This window comes from Echiichthys vipera (assembly GCF_963691815.1).
Source record: "Echiichthys vipera genome assembly, chromosome: 6".
Lineage (NCBI taxonomy): Eukaryota > Metazoa > Chordata > Actinopteri > Perciformes > Trachinidae > Echiichthys > Echiichthys vipera.
In genome coordinates, this window is record NC_139831.1 from 24366875 (window position 1) to 24386361 (window position 19487).

The 19487-nt window shown below is 42.2% G+C and overlaps 1 protein-coding gene across 1 annotated transcript in view; it reads right to left on the reverse strand.

Annotated features, from left to right (window-relative positions):
- The window catches only part of pigg (phosphatidylinositol glycan anchor biosynthesis class G (EMM blood group)), a 79527-nt gene that overhangs the window by 44678 nt on the left and 15362 nt on the right, over positions 1–19487 (reverse strand). The window contains exons 5-6 of the mRNA XM_083914710.1: positions 17954–18092; positions 11260–11472 (exon numbers count right to left, since the gene is read on the reverse strand). Of these exons, the coding sequence (XP_083770836.1) occupies positions 11260–11472; positions 17954–18092 (352 nt within the window). The remainder of the gene's footprint in view (positions 1–11259; positions 11473–17953; positions 18093–19487) is intronic.

Consider the following 19487-nt stretch of genomic DNA (forward strand, 5'->3'; position numbering starts at 1 on the left):
ACTTACATTTGCAGTATTATGGACTGGGTGTATAGTATGTGGTGACTTTTCCAGGAAAAAAATCGCTCACATTTAGTGATGCGTTTTCATCACCCATGAGTGGTTGGTCCACCAGAGAGGGTACTGTAGGTGAAGCTAACGCAAATTACTTGTTCCTTAACTCACTTGGGTATGAAGAGATGTACTGTTTTGTTCTTGTCTCTGCTGGCTTTGCCAAAACACACCTGCAATTACCACTTATTGCAATAGGTGCCGCCAAAGAGAACAAAACGGAGATCTTCGAGATAACTCGAAGGTAACTTTAACTACAATTAGAGACATTATAACCAAAAAAAGAAAGTTTGTGAATGAATTCATTTTCATCTAGGAGAAGTTTGAAATTCACGAAATGTTATAAATAAATCCAGCGTTGATGAGGTTTGGTATGATGAATCAGTTGAACTTGTAAGATGATTCTTTGTCAGGTTAAAGACTACTTTCAGACTACTAGCAAACCATTTCTAAATCTTCTGCAAATTTCCTTCATATCACCACCCCTCTGATATCTGATGTTTTGATGCTATTGATGACATAACGAGTGGTATCCAGTTTCCTCAATTAAGATTTCAGCCCCTACTCCTTGTGGCTCCATTCAAAGGAAATGGATTTGGTTGTGGCCCATTATAGCTAATGTATTTGCAAACAGCTGCCTATAAAAGTACACATTATACACATCCAGCAGACACAGAGCAAAATAATATTCTCTCTCTTTTTAACTCGGTTTTTGGTCTCCACAAACTCCTGAGGGAAATATCCGGCTCCTTAGCTGCTAAATGCTCCACTATGTTCACCAGCTAGTCGCTAACTCTGTCTGTCTGCTGTTTATTGGTGGAAATGTCATGTACAGTGGGTTTATCGGAGCTCATCTATTGACAACAGAGTGAACCTAAACTTTACTAAATAGTTATTAAAAATAGCTCCAAAGAGCTGAGAGGAACCGCAGCGGTAGGTGATCATTTGCTGTGGGTTTGTCACTACGAGTGACCCCACACATTCATGTGACTCACAATATTGATTAGTGCAGCTTTAACTGTGATGAAGATAAACCTGAGTAGTGTTGTGGGAATTTTGGATATTTGTAATTCATAATCATAGTTTTGTCAGGTCAGACACACTTCAGTGTCTCCTCTGTCTCACCTTTTAATGGATAATGCAAATAACCAACTCATGATGATATAATGGCATATGTGTGCATCTGTACCCTGTGTTAGAGACCTTGTGATGAGAGAGGTTCAGAATGTTCAGAATTGTAATGTCTAAGGCATGTTTTTGTTTGGTCTAAAGACGTCACCCAACCAAGGCTATTCGCGTCCTGTCCCTCTAACTAAAAGACTGTGCGAGATTTGGCAAATCGTCATTCCCTGCTAGACTCTAACTTGTGAGGATGTGGGGATGAACGTATTTTTGTCTGCAGAAGAAAATGCTTTGGCAAAATAAACCACGGAGAAAAAGCTGATCCTGTTTGTTGATCTTTATTGAAGAATCCATTTCCACAACAATTTGGCGTCCCTGGGTGGGCACCCGGAGTGAGAGGCACAGGCTGGACAGGACTGACGGTGAAACCTGTGCACAGTGGAGTGAAGCTCCTTCCTCAACCTCGCCACAAATTCAGCTGAGAAGTGGGGGCCTAACGTCCAACAGCAGGAGTGTCCTCTCACTGCTGGTGCCTACTGAACTCGGTGGAGGATCTCTTCAATAATCTCCGGTGAGTTTATTTTTGTTGGTGACGTCTAGGACAGGGTAAGAGTCCCTGAGCCGCAAATGGTTCGAGTCCATTTGCTTTTTTTTGTTGACGTCTAGAGGACGAGGGTGCCACTCCCTCTTTGCAAATGGTTTAAGTCTATTTGTTTGTTTGTTGACGTCTAGAGGACGTCTGGAGGATGAGTGTGCCGTCCCTCTTCCGCAAATGGTTCGAGTCCATTTGTTTGGTGGTTGACGTCTAGAGGACGTCCGGAGGACGAGGGTGAGAGTCCCTCTTCCGCAAATGGTTCGAGTCCATTTGTTTGTTTGTTGACGTCCAGAGGACGAGGGTTACCAGCCCCTCTTCCGCAAATGGTTCGAGTCCATTTGTTTGTGTGTTGACGTCCACTAGGGCCCTAGAAGACGAGGGTGCGGGACCCTCCTCTGCAGGAAGTTCGAGTCTTTCTGTTTTTTGACGTACAGTGTCTGTGCGAGGGCCGGCCAGCAGTCTGATCAGCTGCTCTCTTTTCAGTTCGAGTCTGATTAGTAGTACTGGTTTGTGAAAACGTTGTCTCACAGTTCGAGTCTGTTTGAGGTGAATTACAGCAACGTTTCTGGTTAGCTCATGAGCAAAGTAAGAGGTGATTCCGGACAGTATGGTAGATAGTTTGTTGTAAGTCTATATGTGCGTTGTTCCCATGTGCGTCCCTTTTCTCTCTTTCCCTCTCTACCCCATCTTTATGTGTGTGCGTTCATGTTCGACAGCGGTGTGGAAAGAGGAGAGTGTGTAAAGGCTTTGTTTTAGCTCAAGGTCACATCAACAGTACTATCCTCCCTTTCCTACGCGCTGAGGGAAGAGGGAGCATAAGATAATATAGGGAGAGATTGTTTTTATGGCAATAAATAACTAGAAACAAAGTAAAGTAATTCAGTCAGTAGGGTGAAAACTCCGCTTGTGAAAAGCAACAATTAATAAGGTAACGTTACTGTCGAAAATAAATAAATATATTGATCTGTAAAAAATCTGTAACCCATAGATATATATGTAGATCCATAAACTGGATTCTAGAAAATCTTTGAATGGGTAAAAACAGGTAAATCACTGACTGACCCACTTTTATCAAGGATGTTTGCATTGGAATGAATGTTGCAGGCCTGTGTGTGTGCGTATGTGTGTGCGTTCATTTAAGACATGTTTTGACTGACCAGATGACCAATTGAGATAATGTATGTGCCTTGGCAAACTGCTATCAGCATGTTGAGCAGCTGGCTTTCATGGTTCCGAGTAGAAAAGGTTAATATGACTCAGCTGTGATCCAAATTTAGAAAAAAAAGCAAAATAGAATTTTTATATACATGCTGTAAATCAAACAAATGAAGTTTTGCGGACGGTATCATTTTGACAATTGAAATTCAAAAGTTGGGTGTGGCTATAAAGGCCAATCGCCATTTTTGAACAGTGGCACAGAAGAAAATCGGAAATAGGTGTGGTTGTGCTATCAATCACCATTTTGTAGTTGGGGCGCAGTTGAAATTTAGGTATTGGGCGTGGCTTGGAGGCCCGCCATTTTAAAACATGGTCGCCATTTTGAATCAAACGTTGTGTAGTTTAAATTCTTGGTACACGTCACTTTTGCCAGGAGTGGTTTGGCAGACCGCCAGACAGGAGGGGGGTGCAACAGACAGCACCAGCTGAGAGGGACTAGCAGTTAGCTATAGGCCCTAGTAGCATAGCTACCAGAAAGGCTAAGCTAATTAGCATTGAGCAAAGAACCTAGCATATCAATTTAGACTGTGGGTTTTACCATAGACTAGTTTTGCATAACTAGCATAGCTAATGCTAAGCTAATTAGCATTGAGCAAAAAACCTAGCATATCAATTTAGACTGTGGGTTTTACCATAGACTAGCTTAGCATAACTAGCATAGCTAATGCTAAGCTAATTAGCATTGAGAAAAATAGCATATCTAAATTATACTGTAGGTATTGCCATAACCTAAGTAGCATTACCAATATAGCTAAAGCTAAACTAGCTAGCATTGAAGCTAAAGAGATGATGGTTCAATTGATTTCAATATCACTAAAACAGAGTTTAGCATAACCAAGGTAAGCTAGGCCCAAACTTACTACCAGTGAAACATAGAAATAGCATCCTCAGAGAAACAATGAAGCACATAATTGACACGCCAGTGCGACTCTACACAGACCTAAACTAAGCGAGATGGGGCCAACTCAAAGCAAACGCCACGAAGGCGTAGCCCTAAGCCCAAATCTCCAGTACATGAACAAAACTACGGTGAATCTTGCGTTGACCAATTCAAATTTTGGGCCACTGAGTGCGGTTTTCCCAATACAGGCAATTTTAGTCTCAGACAATTGGATTCTGAAAAGTAACCTCAGACAGAAGGCAGCAGACAGGCAGGGAAAGGGTAACCTCTCCTCCCCCTCCTTCTTCTCTGTGTCTTAAACTAGATGCGACCCTCGACCTCGACTCGGCTCCTCTGACCAGGCTGGCTCCCCAACCAGCCAACCAGCAGCAGGCTCAGCAGGCTCAGCAGGCTCAGCCCCAGATCCAAGAGGCTGCCCAGCCTGCACCATAACCGCACCAACCACTCTACCCCCTCGACGACCTGGCTGCACTGGGGAGGGGGATAGGTGGCCAGCCGGCCACCACGACAGGCAGATCCAGGGGAAGAGGCAGAGGACTCGGCCCCCGGTGATTGCGATCATCTACACAACTCCCCCACCTACGTGCACGAGCTGGCTCCCACTACACCAGGAGCAAAAACCTGAATGGCGTGACCAACATGAAAGAGGCTGCCGCCCTGTTCCCCAAGGTCAAGGATGGAGGACAGAAATATGCAGCAGAGCTCCTGACTTTTTGTCAGCATTTCCGAAGAGACAGTCACCACAGAGGTCGTGAAAAAGGCAGAGGTCGGGCCGAGGGCCAAGGGGGCGAGAAGCTATTTCATCTGCGGAAAGTATGGACACTGGCGAAACGACTGCCCAGAGCAAGAACAATGGCAGACCAACCGCCAGGGATTCCGACAGAGGGGCAATTTGACTGGCCGGAGGGCTGGGGAGAGTAAGGGGCGCATCTGGACCGGACACAGGCCATCCGAACGGAACACGTAAATACACCAACACATCCACATTCTCTGCACGACACAGTTAAATTCTGTACTTCAGGCTAGTGAATGCTTAGAAAACACACACTCATCACAAAACTTGCAGGAAATGTAAGCTTCACTAAACTTTGCTGCCTATAAGAATCTACCCACACTAACACTCACTGTTGCAGACGTACCCCTCACAACCCTAGTAGATCCTGGAGCGACAGGATCTGTAATACGACACACCGATTTCAAAACAACACCCAAAATGAGCAGGAGTTGTGTTAGAGATCTTATGTGTGTGTTAGGCATAAACATTAATTCAGGTCTGAAAGGCATAACCATATTAAAAATGATCTATACACTAAAACCTTTCTGACTTCTCCTGATAATGCGGCTACTTACCACTATCTATGGCTCCTCCCCCACTCGAGCCTCACTGCAGCACATTGTGCTGAACACATCTGCTTAAGGAAAGATATTCTATTTGAACAAACATGGTGTAAACAAAATACTGTGACAGTTTAGAACTGCAATGCCTGTATTGGGATAACACACGCTGTGCAATTTCTGTGTGCCTGCCTAACGTTTCCTTCCAAGTGCCGCAGTTCCCGTATGTTTCCCTGATCAAAACACAGGAGCCGCGACAATCTGGAACCTTGGTTGACAAAATGCATCAAGGCGACCGGATGGAATCAAACGGCCAACCCCGCAACTGAGCATCATCAGGTTTAAAGGTGCATCGAGTAACAATTCAAAAGGCAGTTGCTGCTCTTGAGAACGGTCGAGATTTAAACTTCAAAACCCAGAGGTATACTCTACATCACACTTTACTGCACCACACGGAAAGAGAATGATTAATAATGTCACTGGCATACTAAAACTGAAACGAGTGCCACCGCAAGTGTGAGCACAACACCGGCACAATGTAGGTTTGCTTAAAAAAAAAAAAACCTGTTGTAATCTCCCAAAAATCCTTACAGGCCCTGCCAGCGACACTATCCATTACGAAAAGAGGCCGTGGAGGGCATCAAATCGGTGTTTGAGGCCCTTCCCAGGGGAGGCAGCATTGTCCCCTGTGAGAACTCACCAGTCCGCACGCCAATATGTCCGGTGAAAAAAACAAAAATAAATAAATAAAGAGAGAGCTTAAAAAAAACGGCCTCCACAAACACCAGACAAGTGAAGGGTTTGTCCAGGACTTGCAGGCGGTAAATGCAACAATCCATGCACGTGCCCCTACAGTACCAAATCCTCATACAACTCTTTCACAAGTTCCACCTGAAAGTAAGTGGCTTTCTGTTATAGTTTTGGCTAACGCTTTCTTTAGCGTCCCCATACACCCCGACAGCCAATATTGGTTTGCATTCACATCTTAAGGTAAAGCATCAAGTTCACCCAACTGTGTCAGGGGCTGTCGTAGTCTCCAACCATCCTCAACGCTACTCAGCGTGAGAATTTATAGTCCTTAAGTCTGTCACAAAACAGCGCCTTGCTGGCACATTTAGATTAATGATTTGCTCTCCTACACAGGAGGCTTGCGTCGCGGACACGCTAGCCTTGCTTACACACATTATATCGCAAGAGGGGAAAATACTTTCCCAAAAGTGCATCTCTGCCATCCAAGAAATCCCAAAACCAATCACAGAGAAACAGGTTATGAGTTTTCTTGGCATGACATCATACTGTAGACAGTGGATCCCTGACTATGCAAGCATCAAGGCACCTTTGGCGGCCATTGCTCATGGTCAGGGTCTAGCAGCACGGGACAAAGTCGCTTGGACGCCCGATGCAGAAAAAACATTCCACGTTTTAAAGTTAGCTCTACAGACACCACCCACTCTGGGCCTCCCAGATTGCTACCGGCCATTTACACAAACCGTTGATAAAAAGGGACACTACATGTCCTACGTCTTACTGAAGGATTACGGGGGAAAAAAAAAAAAAAAAAAAAAAAAGGTTGCATACTTCTCATTCAAACTAGACCCTATGTCTGCCGGTCTCCCAGCCTGCCCTAGAGCTGTGGCAGCTGCGGAGAAGGCAATCATAGCTTCTCGCGACATTGTCGGTTACTCTCCACTAACCTTCTTAGTCCAACATGCAGTCTTAATGATTTTGTTAGAGGAAAAAACCTCAAAAAAATATGTCCTCCGCAAGATGGTTAAAATACAACACCATTCTGCTCGAACTGCCCAATATCACTGTACGGCGCTGCACTGTACTCAATACTGCCACGTTGCTCCCTACTTCAGAGAAACAGAAGCCCCATGACTGTGTGGCTATTATTAATGAAATCTGTTCCCCCAGACCTGATCTTCGAGAAACACCACTCACCAACCGTGACATGGAGCTTTTTGTGGGCTGCTCAGCATCAAGGGACCCGGGAACAGGCCTTAACCAATCAGGTTTTGCAGTCACCACATTGCAAAAAACACTTTTGGCAGAACTTCTCCCGTCTAACTATTCAGCACAAGCCGCTGAGCTTGTGGCTATGACTGAAGCATGCAAATTGACTAGAGGTAAGACTGTCACTATTTTCACAGATAGCAGATATGCATGGGGGGTTTGCCACTCATTTGGACAAATTTGGGCAAATCGAAATTTTCTCACTGCATCTGGCAAACCCATCACCCATCACAACTTGGTCGCTTCCCTCCTTGATGCTTTGCTGTTGCCACATCATATCGCCATATGTAATAGAAGAACATACTATCACTTCCAGCCCGCTGTAACACCATACGCAGACTTACAAGAGCTGCAGAACAGAGCCACACCAAAAGAGAAATGGGCGTGGAAGCAAGCTGGCAGTGTGATGAAACAAAACGTTTGGTATGGGCCTAATGACAAGCCCTGTTTGCCGGATTATTTGTTTCACCATTACGCTAAATTGACGCATGGTCGAGACCACGCGTCAAAAGGGGGGATGACATGTGATATCCAAAGACATTGGATGACACCTGATATTTAAAGAAATTGGTTCACAAAAGGGTTTCTCACTATACAAAATGATTTGTGATCTCTGCAACAAACAATGCAGGCAGAGGCATTAGGGTCAAACAGAGCGCTCATTCCCCAGCAGCGAGACCTTTTGATCACTTACAAATGGACTTCATAGAACTAACACCAAGTGAAGAAAAGGAATTTTTCTTCGTCATGGTCGACAGGTTCCCAAAGTATGTAGAGGCTTTTCCCACTTCAAAGCAAGATGCGTCGACAGTGGCAAAAGCCTTACTAACACAGATACTTCCCAGATGGGGAATCCCCTTACAAATATCAAGCGACAATGGGACCCCTTTTGTAAACGCTGCACTTAAAAACATCAGTCAGTACCTCGGTTTTGACCTGAGGCGGGATTGCAGCTAGAAAATGGGACCCTAAAGAACCAACTAGCTTAAAGCTGTAAGGAAACAAAACTGCCCTGGACAAAGGCCCTCCCCATTGTGTTGATGTACATGAGGGGGAGAATCAGGTCCAGAAATAATCTCAGCCCGTTTGAAATCCTGTTCGGTCGGCCTTTGCGAACTGGTATTGGGTCTGAGAGAAGGCAATTCCCTCAGACAGGGTGTTGTGAAGATGAGATACTGCGATAGTGTATACATCTAACCTCTGTTCTCTCTGATATTCACAAGCAGGTGAATAGCTGGATCCAGGTGAATGGGTAGCGGTCCAAGATCTGAGAAGGAAATCTTGGCGATCAAGAAGGTGGAACGGGCCCTACCAGGTGCTGAGCGTCACAGAAACAGCAGTGAGGGTCACAGAGAGCACCACCTGGATCCACACCTGCCACTGCAAAAGAGTCACGGAGCCATCAGACGACGCCCTTGTACAGACAGATCCGAGGGAACCAGATGGCATCGATCTTCCAAGGCCAGCCACTCCAGGAGGGGTTGAGACGCCACCTGGACCTGTTGCCGGCTCAACACCTACTACCTACTACTGCTGCTGAACGAGTCCTACTCCAGCCTTGCAGATCGAAACGGACAGGAACTACACATCATGGACATCGCCCTGGTCCCCTGACCGGAGCAGAATGCCTGGTAACGAGCTGTGGCTCTAACCGCCAGGCTGATGATGAATGGCAGTTGTTATGTCTGTGCCCAACATCCTCACGGTGTGGGCATGGCACTGCCTGCGGCCTCGCTCCCTGGTTGGGGGTTCTGAACATCAGTGCCGTCAACTACAAGGGATCGACAGTCAGATTCAGAAACGTCACAACTACACTGAGTCAGGTGCATCATTCAGTGATGCACCTGACTCACACACGGTTTGTGCCGTCACATCACTTGACCAAAATCTAGGCACGTCCTTTTGCAACTAGACAGTGAGCGCCACGTGCAACAGCGCATGGAACGCTGCCTACACCAACCCTGAGTGCAAGAACGTGGGCCCTTACCTGGACAGACTGAACCTCACACACACCCACAGCCTTGCTTCTCAAGGGGGTGTGTGCCACATTATTGGGACAAAATGCTGCACCCATGTGCTTGCATTAGGTGACAATTTGACTCATGTTGTCGCCCACTTGAATGAACTGTTGAGAGAAAAGCAAAACTCAGAAGCCCATGACGGCTGGGACCTTGGTCCTGGCTCACGCTGGGGGGATGGAAAATCCACCGCTGTCAGATTACTACTCCCTGTGTTGATTGTGGTGGTGGTAATGTTGTTGGTCATTTTTTGCGTGCTGCCTTGCTGCAGAGCTCTCGTGTTTTCCTTAGTGAGCTCCGCCACGTGGTAGTACCCATGAACCACCATGACCCCAGATGAAGATCTGTGGGTACCACCGTTTTTGGATTCAGATATTGAGTCAAACTGATGTAAACACAAAATGTGAATGTTAGAGTGTGATTACACTACAACCACATGCGTGATGACAACAATAAAATTCTCACCCTTTTGTGCAAACCATGACATGTAATTGTGTGCAAACTGTCTCACTCAGGTCTGCCTGCTTGCCTGTCCGACCTTAGCTCCTTTACCCTCTACAGCTTGACCAGACCGCTACAAAGGGGGGGGATTGTTTAGATATCCTTCGTCTCAACCCGGTGAAGAGTGACAACAGACTTTGTCAAGGGGGCTGTAGAAATTAGAAAGTTGCTGAGCGGTGACGGTGAGTGGGGGCCCTGTGGTTAGAAGTTTGGCCAAATACATGTATGCTGTATCCGCACCTTCTTTTTAATCATATTTTATCATTTTTCCCCTTCAGGGTGAATGTTTCAAGACATCAGGTCAATTTCTGGCCTGTGGTAGTGAAAGAAAGAAAGGGGTTTATCTGTATTATGCTATTCATCGTTTGTTCCTTTCCCCCTCAATCATTTATTACATGATAATTACCTTTTTTTTTCCATTCCAATCACTGTTTTTACCCAAATTTACCTTTATTCATCAATAATATAAAAAGCTTTTTCTCCAGTTTTGATGCATGCTATTTAAAAACTTGCTAGCAATTAAAATATAGATGAATTACAAATTTCCTTTTGTAGTGAACATAAAATGTTCAAAGGGGGGACTGTTGTGGGAATTTTGGATATTTGTAATTCATAATCATAGTTTTGTCAGGTCAGACACACTTCAGTGTCTCCTCTGTCTCACCTTTTAATGGATAATGCAAATAACCAACTCATGATGATATAATGGCATATGTGTGCATCTGTACCCTGTGTTAGAGACCTTGTGATGAGAGAGGTTCAGAATGTTCAGAATTGTAATGTCTAAGGCATGTTTTTGTTTGGTCTAAAGACGTCACCCAACCAAGGCTATTCGCGTCCTGTCCCTCTAACTAAAAGACTGTGCGAGATTTGGCAAATCGTCATTCCCTGCTAGACTCTAACTTGTGAGGATGTGGGGATGAACGTATTTTTGTCTGCAGAAGAAAATGCTTTGGCAAAATAAACCACGGAGAAAAAGCTGATCCTGTTTGTTGATCTTTATTGAAGAATCCATTTCCACAACAGTAGCAGGTCACAGAACTAATGTTGCTCTGTTACAGTTAATTTTTCTGAATAATGACCCCCTGTGACACATAAAGCAAAGTCAGTGGAATTTTTAGGCATGTTGTGAAGAAAAAAAAATTTGCATGATCCTGCATGTGGCCTTTTGTGTTACTGTTTTTAAAACATTAACTTCAGTCCCTTGGCAGAAGGCTGAGATGGAGTGGAACTGAACCGCTGTGTGGTTCTTCCATCTTCAATAGAGTAAGGAAACAAATAAACTGAAATCAACCATTTGGAATGAGCAATTTCCTAAATTGAACCGTATTCTTACTATTGGCAATAGCCACATTTCTGTGTGCATGGAAAAATGCAGCCACTGATACTATCAGCAGCCTGGGAACCACACAGCATATTGATGAGACCCCCTGTCAGACAAGGTCCTGGCTTTCCCAGCTTTAACGAGTCCAGAGCTTTGACACAGTGAATTTGTAACGCACCTTTCTCATAGTCGGGCATGCTATCCTTGAGCAGGCAGCTGAGTTGGTGACCATTGAGATGCAGGAAGCGCAACTGGTCTCGGAGTGAGGTTTCCTCCAAGACACCCGGGATGACGCGGCCCACGCTGTTTTGAGATATGGGCAGGCCGAGTCCCAGGGCCAGGGTTGGAGTCAGGTCAACCTGCTCCACCGCTCCAGGCTTCTCCATTCCCACTGACACCACAGGGCAAAAATCACAAAAGCAACAAAGTGAGGATCTACTGCACCTATAGTGGAATAATGACAAATTAAAGAAGTGCATTTCCCCCGCTGTTTTTATACTCTTCACTTGTCAGTCAGCATGCACAATAAGGGATCCTTTCAACGTGAAGGTAATAATAATCAGCATCTGTTTCTATTTGTTCAAAAAATAGGTGAAATTTAAAATGCTCCCTCTGGGTACAAGTGGATTTCTCTGTTAGAGGTGCCCTATTAGCTCGTTTTCAGGTTCCTGCGTATTATTTTTCTGTCTGAATAAACCTGCATTCACTCTCTTTAAGACACCCTCCTGAAAAAGCCCAGTCTGCTGTGATTGGTTAGTCCAGGTTTTATGCATCTGCACTCTCTGCAGTATCATTGTATTCAGGAAATGTCTGTAACGGCACTGCAGCTGCACTTTCTACCTATATATAGTAAAGTTTTTACTAGGGTGGTCATGATATGAGTGTTGATATCACGATTATTGTCAGAGGAAATATCACGGTTTTCATGATTATTAATCTATTATTAATCTATTATAAATTAGGTAATTTATTATTCAACACTATGGAAGGTACGAAACGATACACAAGCATTCTTCTGGTTCTGCACATAAAACATGTCAGCCTACTTTATACTGTAAATAGAGGATCCTGCACAACTCAGAGCTGGAGTTACATCCAGGTAACTACTACATATCTCCGCTAGTTACTTTTTTAAAATGTTTTATTTATCCTGACTTGAGCAAAAAGGGGTGGATGATTATCTTGAAGATATTTGAACATATTTTAAGTGTTGCACCCTTTGAAGTCACTTTTCAACGGCACACTTTGCAAACTGGATTCCATCTACCACAACTCCCTGCTCATTTTGTAGATATCCAAATTGCTCCCGTGCTGCTGATGTAAGGCACTTTTTGGAAGATATAAGGCTTAAATGTCAGTTCCCTCCGATATTATTAGATTCTTCTCAACACTTCAGGTCAGTGGCACGACGAAAATACAGTGAAAGTATAAATACTATATTTTCAATACTTTCACAGTATTTATATAGCACCTCAACCTGTTTTATAATAACAAAAGAACAAGAATACAACAAGTATATTTCCCCAATGTGGGATCAATAAAGTTAATCTTATCTTATTATATCTTATGGGACCTTTAGAAACCTGCAGTGTGAGACACAGGAAATGGAAAAGCTTACAATAACCAACCAGATGTTGAATCACAATTGTGTTAATTGATAGAGGGTAGAAAAACTGATACTTTTTAATAAGAACAAAACTCATATGTTATTACTTTATCTCTTAAAGGCAAAAATTAGCTGCATGCATACACAAAATGCTCATACTGTCTGCTGTGGAAGATTCCTCTGATCACACAATCAGAGCCTGTCTGAAAGAATTTCACAACACTCATTAAATCAAATTGAAAAAGGAGGTCCTTCTCCTATATTCATATACCTGACACAAACATTAACAGTGAAAAAATCCCACGCCTTTGTGTTACTTGGAAGTCACTGGGACATATCACTCTAATCACAGCAGCTACAGCAGCTACAGCATCTCATAGCTGCTGCTTTCTCTTTCCCCTCAGGACAGTCAAACTGCGGCCACAGGAAAATGGCGAGTGTGGTGGAGGATCTACAGCCTTCGCTTTCTCCACGGTTGACTCTAATTTTATTTATTAAGGCAAAGTGCATAAGTGACATCTTGTTTTATGATGATAGTTTGAAGGCACTATTTGATCGGAAATCCTGAATCTGAGCTCAAAAACACGACAAACAAGCCTCATAATTACTCTTGTATAAACATCTGTGGGTATGGCCCCGGGGAGGGTGTTCGCAACATGCAAAATGACCCAAACAGAAAGTAAAAATAAACGCAAGAATGAAATCATTTTTTCAAAGTTTGCCCCCTATCAAAGACGAACAGACGTTTTTATGTTGACACACGAGAGAGCTTTCAGATTACAGAAAGAGAGTGGGAGTCATTCCCCAAATTGTCTGTGTCTGAGTGAAGTTTTCGGGATGCAAAATGAAGTGCTGGTGTAAAATATGCCCAAAAATGAACAATACGGCAGCAGACTAAATACTGAGACAAACCCCAGAGCTGTCATCTAATTCGGTAATTGGACACAATGAAATAAGCCGGCGAATTATACATTTTATTTTAAAAGGAGACAGATTTTGGGGAGAACTTTGATGTATTAGGCCAAAGTTATTTAGTATAATGCCATAAATCTACCAATATGAGATTTGTTTAAATCCGTTACTTAGCGATGAATAATTAAAAGTGTTTAAATTGTGCTTTTAGTTGCAGTTGCAGTTACTACACTGACTGTTCTTTTTAAAGTGCTGAGATGTTTTATAAAAGAGTAATCCCATATTGTGTGAAAAATCATACATTATTATTTTATTATTTGTTCTCTGAAAACAAGCCAAGAAGAAGTAATCTGCCTGCCAGACCACTGGCTACATGCTTTTGCGGTTACAACCAACTAAAAAACTTCAGCACGGTTTCCACTCTGCTTGTTCTTTACCATTTGGCTTAAACAAAACAGAGCCACTCACATTCTGGCAGAGCAAATGTGTCATAACGCAGTAAAAGGTTACACACACAGAATGCTGATTCAAAGATGAGAAAACTGAAGCTGATGATGAAGCCGTATGCATCAACATGTGTAGCCGCCTACTTACAGTATCTCTAAAATATCATCATAGCCATTTTTGAATTCTTAAAAGGGGACATATGCTCATTGTCAGGTTCATACTTATATTTTTGTTTTGTTTACATACTTTAATGTTCAAAAACACATTAGTTTTCTCATCCTGTCTGTCTGAATATACCTGTATTCACCTTCTGTCTGAAATGCTCTGTTTTAGCGCCTGTCTCTTTAAGACTCCCCCCAGAAAAAGCCCAGTCTGCTCTGATTGGTCAGTGTTTCTGGATCTTCATCGTAATCTGCACTCTCTGTGTCATTGCACTCAGTGAAAGACTGTAACGACACTGTAGCAACACTTTCTACCTAAATATAGTAAAGTTGTGACATCACAGCTGTACAGAAGTCCTGACAGCTCATTAAAAGTCACAGTTTCTGAATACAGGCTGGGTGCATTTCTCTGTGGATTGAGCATTTTGATATTTTCACAGTATTTATATAGCACCTCGACCTGCTTTATAATAATTCTCACTTTTTAAAATATGGGACCTTCAATATGACACACAGCCACCTATTTGCATCAGCTTTGACATTACTTTGTAGTGCTAGCACCATAATAAGGTTTCCCAGCCTTAGTTTATCAATATCTCTCTCACATCAGTATGCTTGCATTGTGTTCAAAATATATGTAATGTATCTCAACATTTTTGCATCAGATACTGATGTAGTTGCACCATGGGTTTTGAAGCTTGGATATATCATCTTATCCACTCTACGTTATTGAATTTTCTTGTTTTGACTATTGTGGCTTCTTAAGAAAGCAAGAAAAGACAAGGATACACAGATACTAAGGTAAACAATGACTGTTTGTATGGCTTCTTCTTCTCTACCTACACTCATTAAATTGGCGGTGCCTTTCAGGATTGTCCCAGCACTGTTGACTAAATGTTGGGCCAATCTTCAGTAAGAGAGCAGTCTGTAATGGACTCTGATCTACTGCAGCATGTTGTAATGGAAAACAACAGGCAGTTGAGCTTCCTGCTAATGACCCAACATCCTCACTGTTTTAAAAAATAACCAGTTATACTGATGAGGCCACCGATTGCACTAACTAATGCATTAAATAGAACACATTCCCATGTCAACATATGTACATCTAAGGGTATATTAATAGAAAGGCTCTTCCTTATACCATAAAGGTTACAAAAGACTCAACGCACAATCAATTCAAGACAAACATTTTCCTTTCTCCTTTTTAAAGGTCCCATATTGTAAAAAGTGAGATTTCCATGTTTTTTTAATTTTAAAGCAGATCAAGGTGTTAAAGTTGCCTTTTTGCAGAGTATGAGCCGCCATGTTAGTGATGCTGCTGACAGTGGTTGGTCTGTTGGCCAACATCGTCACTAACGTTATGCTGCGTTCACTCATAATCGGAAATTGGGAACTTCCAACTTCTGAGTCAGGCTCGTAGTAAGTGCAGAAGTGTAATAGGTACATATGTGTGTGTGTGTGTGTGTGTGTGTGTGTGTGTGAGTGTGTGTAAGGATTTAAGAGGGTAACATACAGGGGACGGGCTGGAAGTAAAGACATGAATGTGTTTCAATAAAGTTTACAAAAGAGCAAAAAATAAAAAATTATCAACACATAATGGATGTGAACGTGACAAGATGGAGGGCTCTGAAAGAACAGGCTCACCTGCAAATACATCTTACTGCCAAAGAGGGTGCTAGACACAAGGTATCCCAATTCTAATAGAGTACAACTTTAAATAAATACTGTGGAAGTATCAAAACACTCAATCCACAGAGAAACGCATACAGCCTGTATTCAGAAACTGTGTCTTTAAACGGGCCGACAGGACTTCTGTACAGTTGTGATGTCACAACTGTATTATATATAGGTAGAAAGGGCTGTAACAGTCATTCCCCAGCTGCAGTGACAATTGTAGAGACGCTGAGGGAGCAGATGCAGAAGACCTAGAAACACTGGCCAATCAGCACAGCAGACTGGGGGATGTTTTCAGTAGAAAATGTGTTCTATGTATATTAAAGCATGTAAAAATGTTATAGCAGAAACCAAAAATAAAAGTATGAAGCTGAAAATGTGCAAAATATATCCCCTTTAGAATTTCTCCTCTATAGAAAGCTCATAATGGATGAAGTTTCTGTGTTTTGTTGTTCTTACTGGAAGAAAAACACATCCTCTCAACTAGCCTATTGTTATGACCCATGGTGTTTTGTGTGAAAAACTATTTCCTGCTAAAGTAAGAACAGATAAGGTTCTTTCACATTAGAGATTTCTGTATTTCTACTTTCCTCTATCAGGATAAAGCAACATTTGAATCAGAATCTGATGACAGATTGTGGGTTGTTTGGTTGCTTTCAAAGATCAGATCATACAACAGAGCCAAGCTTTTTCAGCAGCTTTATTATGTTTCTATTCTAGGTCTGTTGCCTTTCTTTTTATTGTAAAGCACTTTGTGAATACAGCTTTAAAGAGATATTACAATATAAACTTTACTTACGTCTCATAGAAACTTTTTTAGTCTGTTTCAATTTTTATGTCAATGAATTGGAGAAATCCACCTCATTATTGACTAAAATAATTAATTCAACCGGCTCTTAATGTATTTCATTGAAGAGAACACAGAATTTGGCATTTACTCACTGAATTTGAAAGCATTAAGGCGGATTGGTAGGCAAAGGAATCAAGCTGTTGGCACCACAGGAGGCACAGAGTGCTAGCAAAACCACCAATTCTGTAGCGACAACTCAAGTGAACTGTAGATGATTAATTAACATGAATGATCTATAAATAAACAATCTATGCAAGAAAAGATCTCAAAAATAGACTTGGCTGAGAAAGAAGCAATTATCACGATCACACCTTCACGCACAACCACATTCATCACTCCAAAAGAAAGTTATGTTCAGGAGTTTCGATTTGGACTCTTGTGACACAACACTGCTTATCACGCTCAAATTATTGGCACATTATGTAAGCATAAATGAGAATGTTTCCCTTCCGAATCTCGTTAACAAGTTTAGTTCGACTTATTCATGATTTTCAGTCATGAACAAAACATTCTCTCCAGTAGGATGAACCAGTGGACAGAGACACCATCTTAATTGGACGCTCCTTAATCATTTCATGTCTTAAGGCCCCCAATTTTCAGAGCAGGTGGAGGTGCTATATAAATTCTGTGAAAGTATCAAAAGATTCAATCGACAGAGAAATGCACATACCAGTATTCAGAAACTGTGTCTTAAAATAAGCTGTCAATTCAATTTTATTTATAGTGCCAAATCATAACAAAAGTTATCTCTGGACACTCTACAGACTAGGTATTGACCACACTCTATCACTTATTTATGATTTACAGAGACCCAACAATTTCCCCGTAGATTACGGTGGCAACGAAAACCTGCAAGGCATCACTAGTTTCTCACTCTGCTCTGGTTTGATCTTGGTCCATTCTTCTTGCAGTCTCTGCCACATTTCTGTAACTGTAGTGGGTTTCTTAGCCATTACTTTGTTGTCAAGGATTTTCCAGAGATTCTCTAAACAGGTACATTCAGACAAATAAAGTGTTTTCTGATCATTAAAGCCTGTAAACATGTTCTTGTAGAAACCCAAAATACAAGTATGAACATGAAAATGAGCATAATATGGGACCTTTATTCATGGGTCTACATATTGGCAGGGTTTCACTGTATTGGCCCCCACCAGCCAGAATCTCTTTTATTTAAAGACAAATCTGTAGCCCCCGCCTTCATTAAGCAACATTAAACAGTTACCTTTTCTTCTGAAGGCCGGGCTAATGAGCACTAAGGGCGTATTGACTTCTGGTTCAGAGGAGCCTCCGTGGCTGCCGGTGTCCGACATGCCGTGGTCTCCACACAGCACCAGCAGGTAGGGCAAGGATCCCTCTGCCTCCTAAGAGAAGCAAACGCCAAGGTTAATGGATTCCCACTGTAAAGTTTGTGCTGTGGGAGAGCTAAACCTCAAAGCTCTGAGAACTTTGCACCGAATGAAGTTTGGAAAAGAGAGCAATGTCATCAAATTACAGCTAGGGTAATAGATTCATTTACCCTGTCTTTTTTTCCATTATGTTAGAGTCACTGTACAGCATCAGACAAGGAAGCTATTCAATTATTACTTAACAAAAGGAAGTCATGACAAACACATTCACTTTATCTCCAGACTGAAAGAAACCGCAGCAAACAAACAGGATGAATCGTTTGTTAAGGAAGAGCGACTTTGATCAAGCTTGGTTCCTCCCCCGGTGATTCCCTTTCAACTCATTACTTCGATAAGGATGCCTTATGAGTCACAGCAGTGGGGGCTGATCAAAAAACACGACTACAGATGTTGTTAACAAAACAAAAGCCAAATCTTACCAGACATAATGTTTTTGAAAGACTCGTCTGTTCTAGTGTTGTAGCACACATAAGGACCATACATCATCTATTTATTATTGAAGCCTGAAAATTGTATCCTATCCTATCCTAAAAAGCAATGATTGTCGAAGGCTGAGATTGGTTCTGTTTTTTTGTTTGTACGTTGGGCTTTCATTGATGATGGCTTTATCCAAACAGACGAATAGAAAAGGCAAATGTCAGCATCATTTTTTATTTAGCAGTAGATATGGTAAATCGATCATACTTTTTGGATACTGTGTGAATGTGACATGAAAAAAGGATGAATACATTGAACCAATACTGCAGCTCCAAGCATGAGACAAACCAGCTGACGCATCATATACTGTATGTTACTCACTCAGCAAAGAAGGAGCAAAAAGCTTCCTTCTGTCCTTGATTTTACCACTTGGATGATTGTCATAAATGGAATTGAACATAAGGGACCAAAAAAAGACCTCAAGACCAGTACTAAACAAAACCGAGTCTCACACTGAGCGAGCCGCTTCTCTGTTTAGGATATATGTCTGAGTTTTCTTTTCCTGTTCTCAGGGATGGAAACACCAGGCGCACCACTTTTGGGATACTTTCTTCCCACTTCATATGTAACTTTTTTAGTAAGTTTTCCTTTTTACTTTGAAATCATGACACTCCATCTGGTAATTCCGTGATTCTCAGCCAAGGGGATTCTTTACCCCAGAGGGTACATTTGCAGTTGCCATGTGCTATGTGGAAAGATCAACTAATTAACTGAACTAAACTAAATAGTTGTTGTTTTATCAAGTTGCAGTTTCCACCCATGTCTGTCCAGACTAACATAATATATGCAAAGGCTTTGAAGGAATTTCATAATGGTATTAAGTGGTTTTTTTTTGGTGAAACGTTGATGCTTCACACACACTTTCAACCCAGC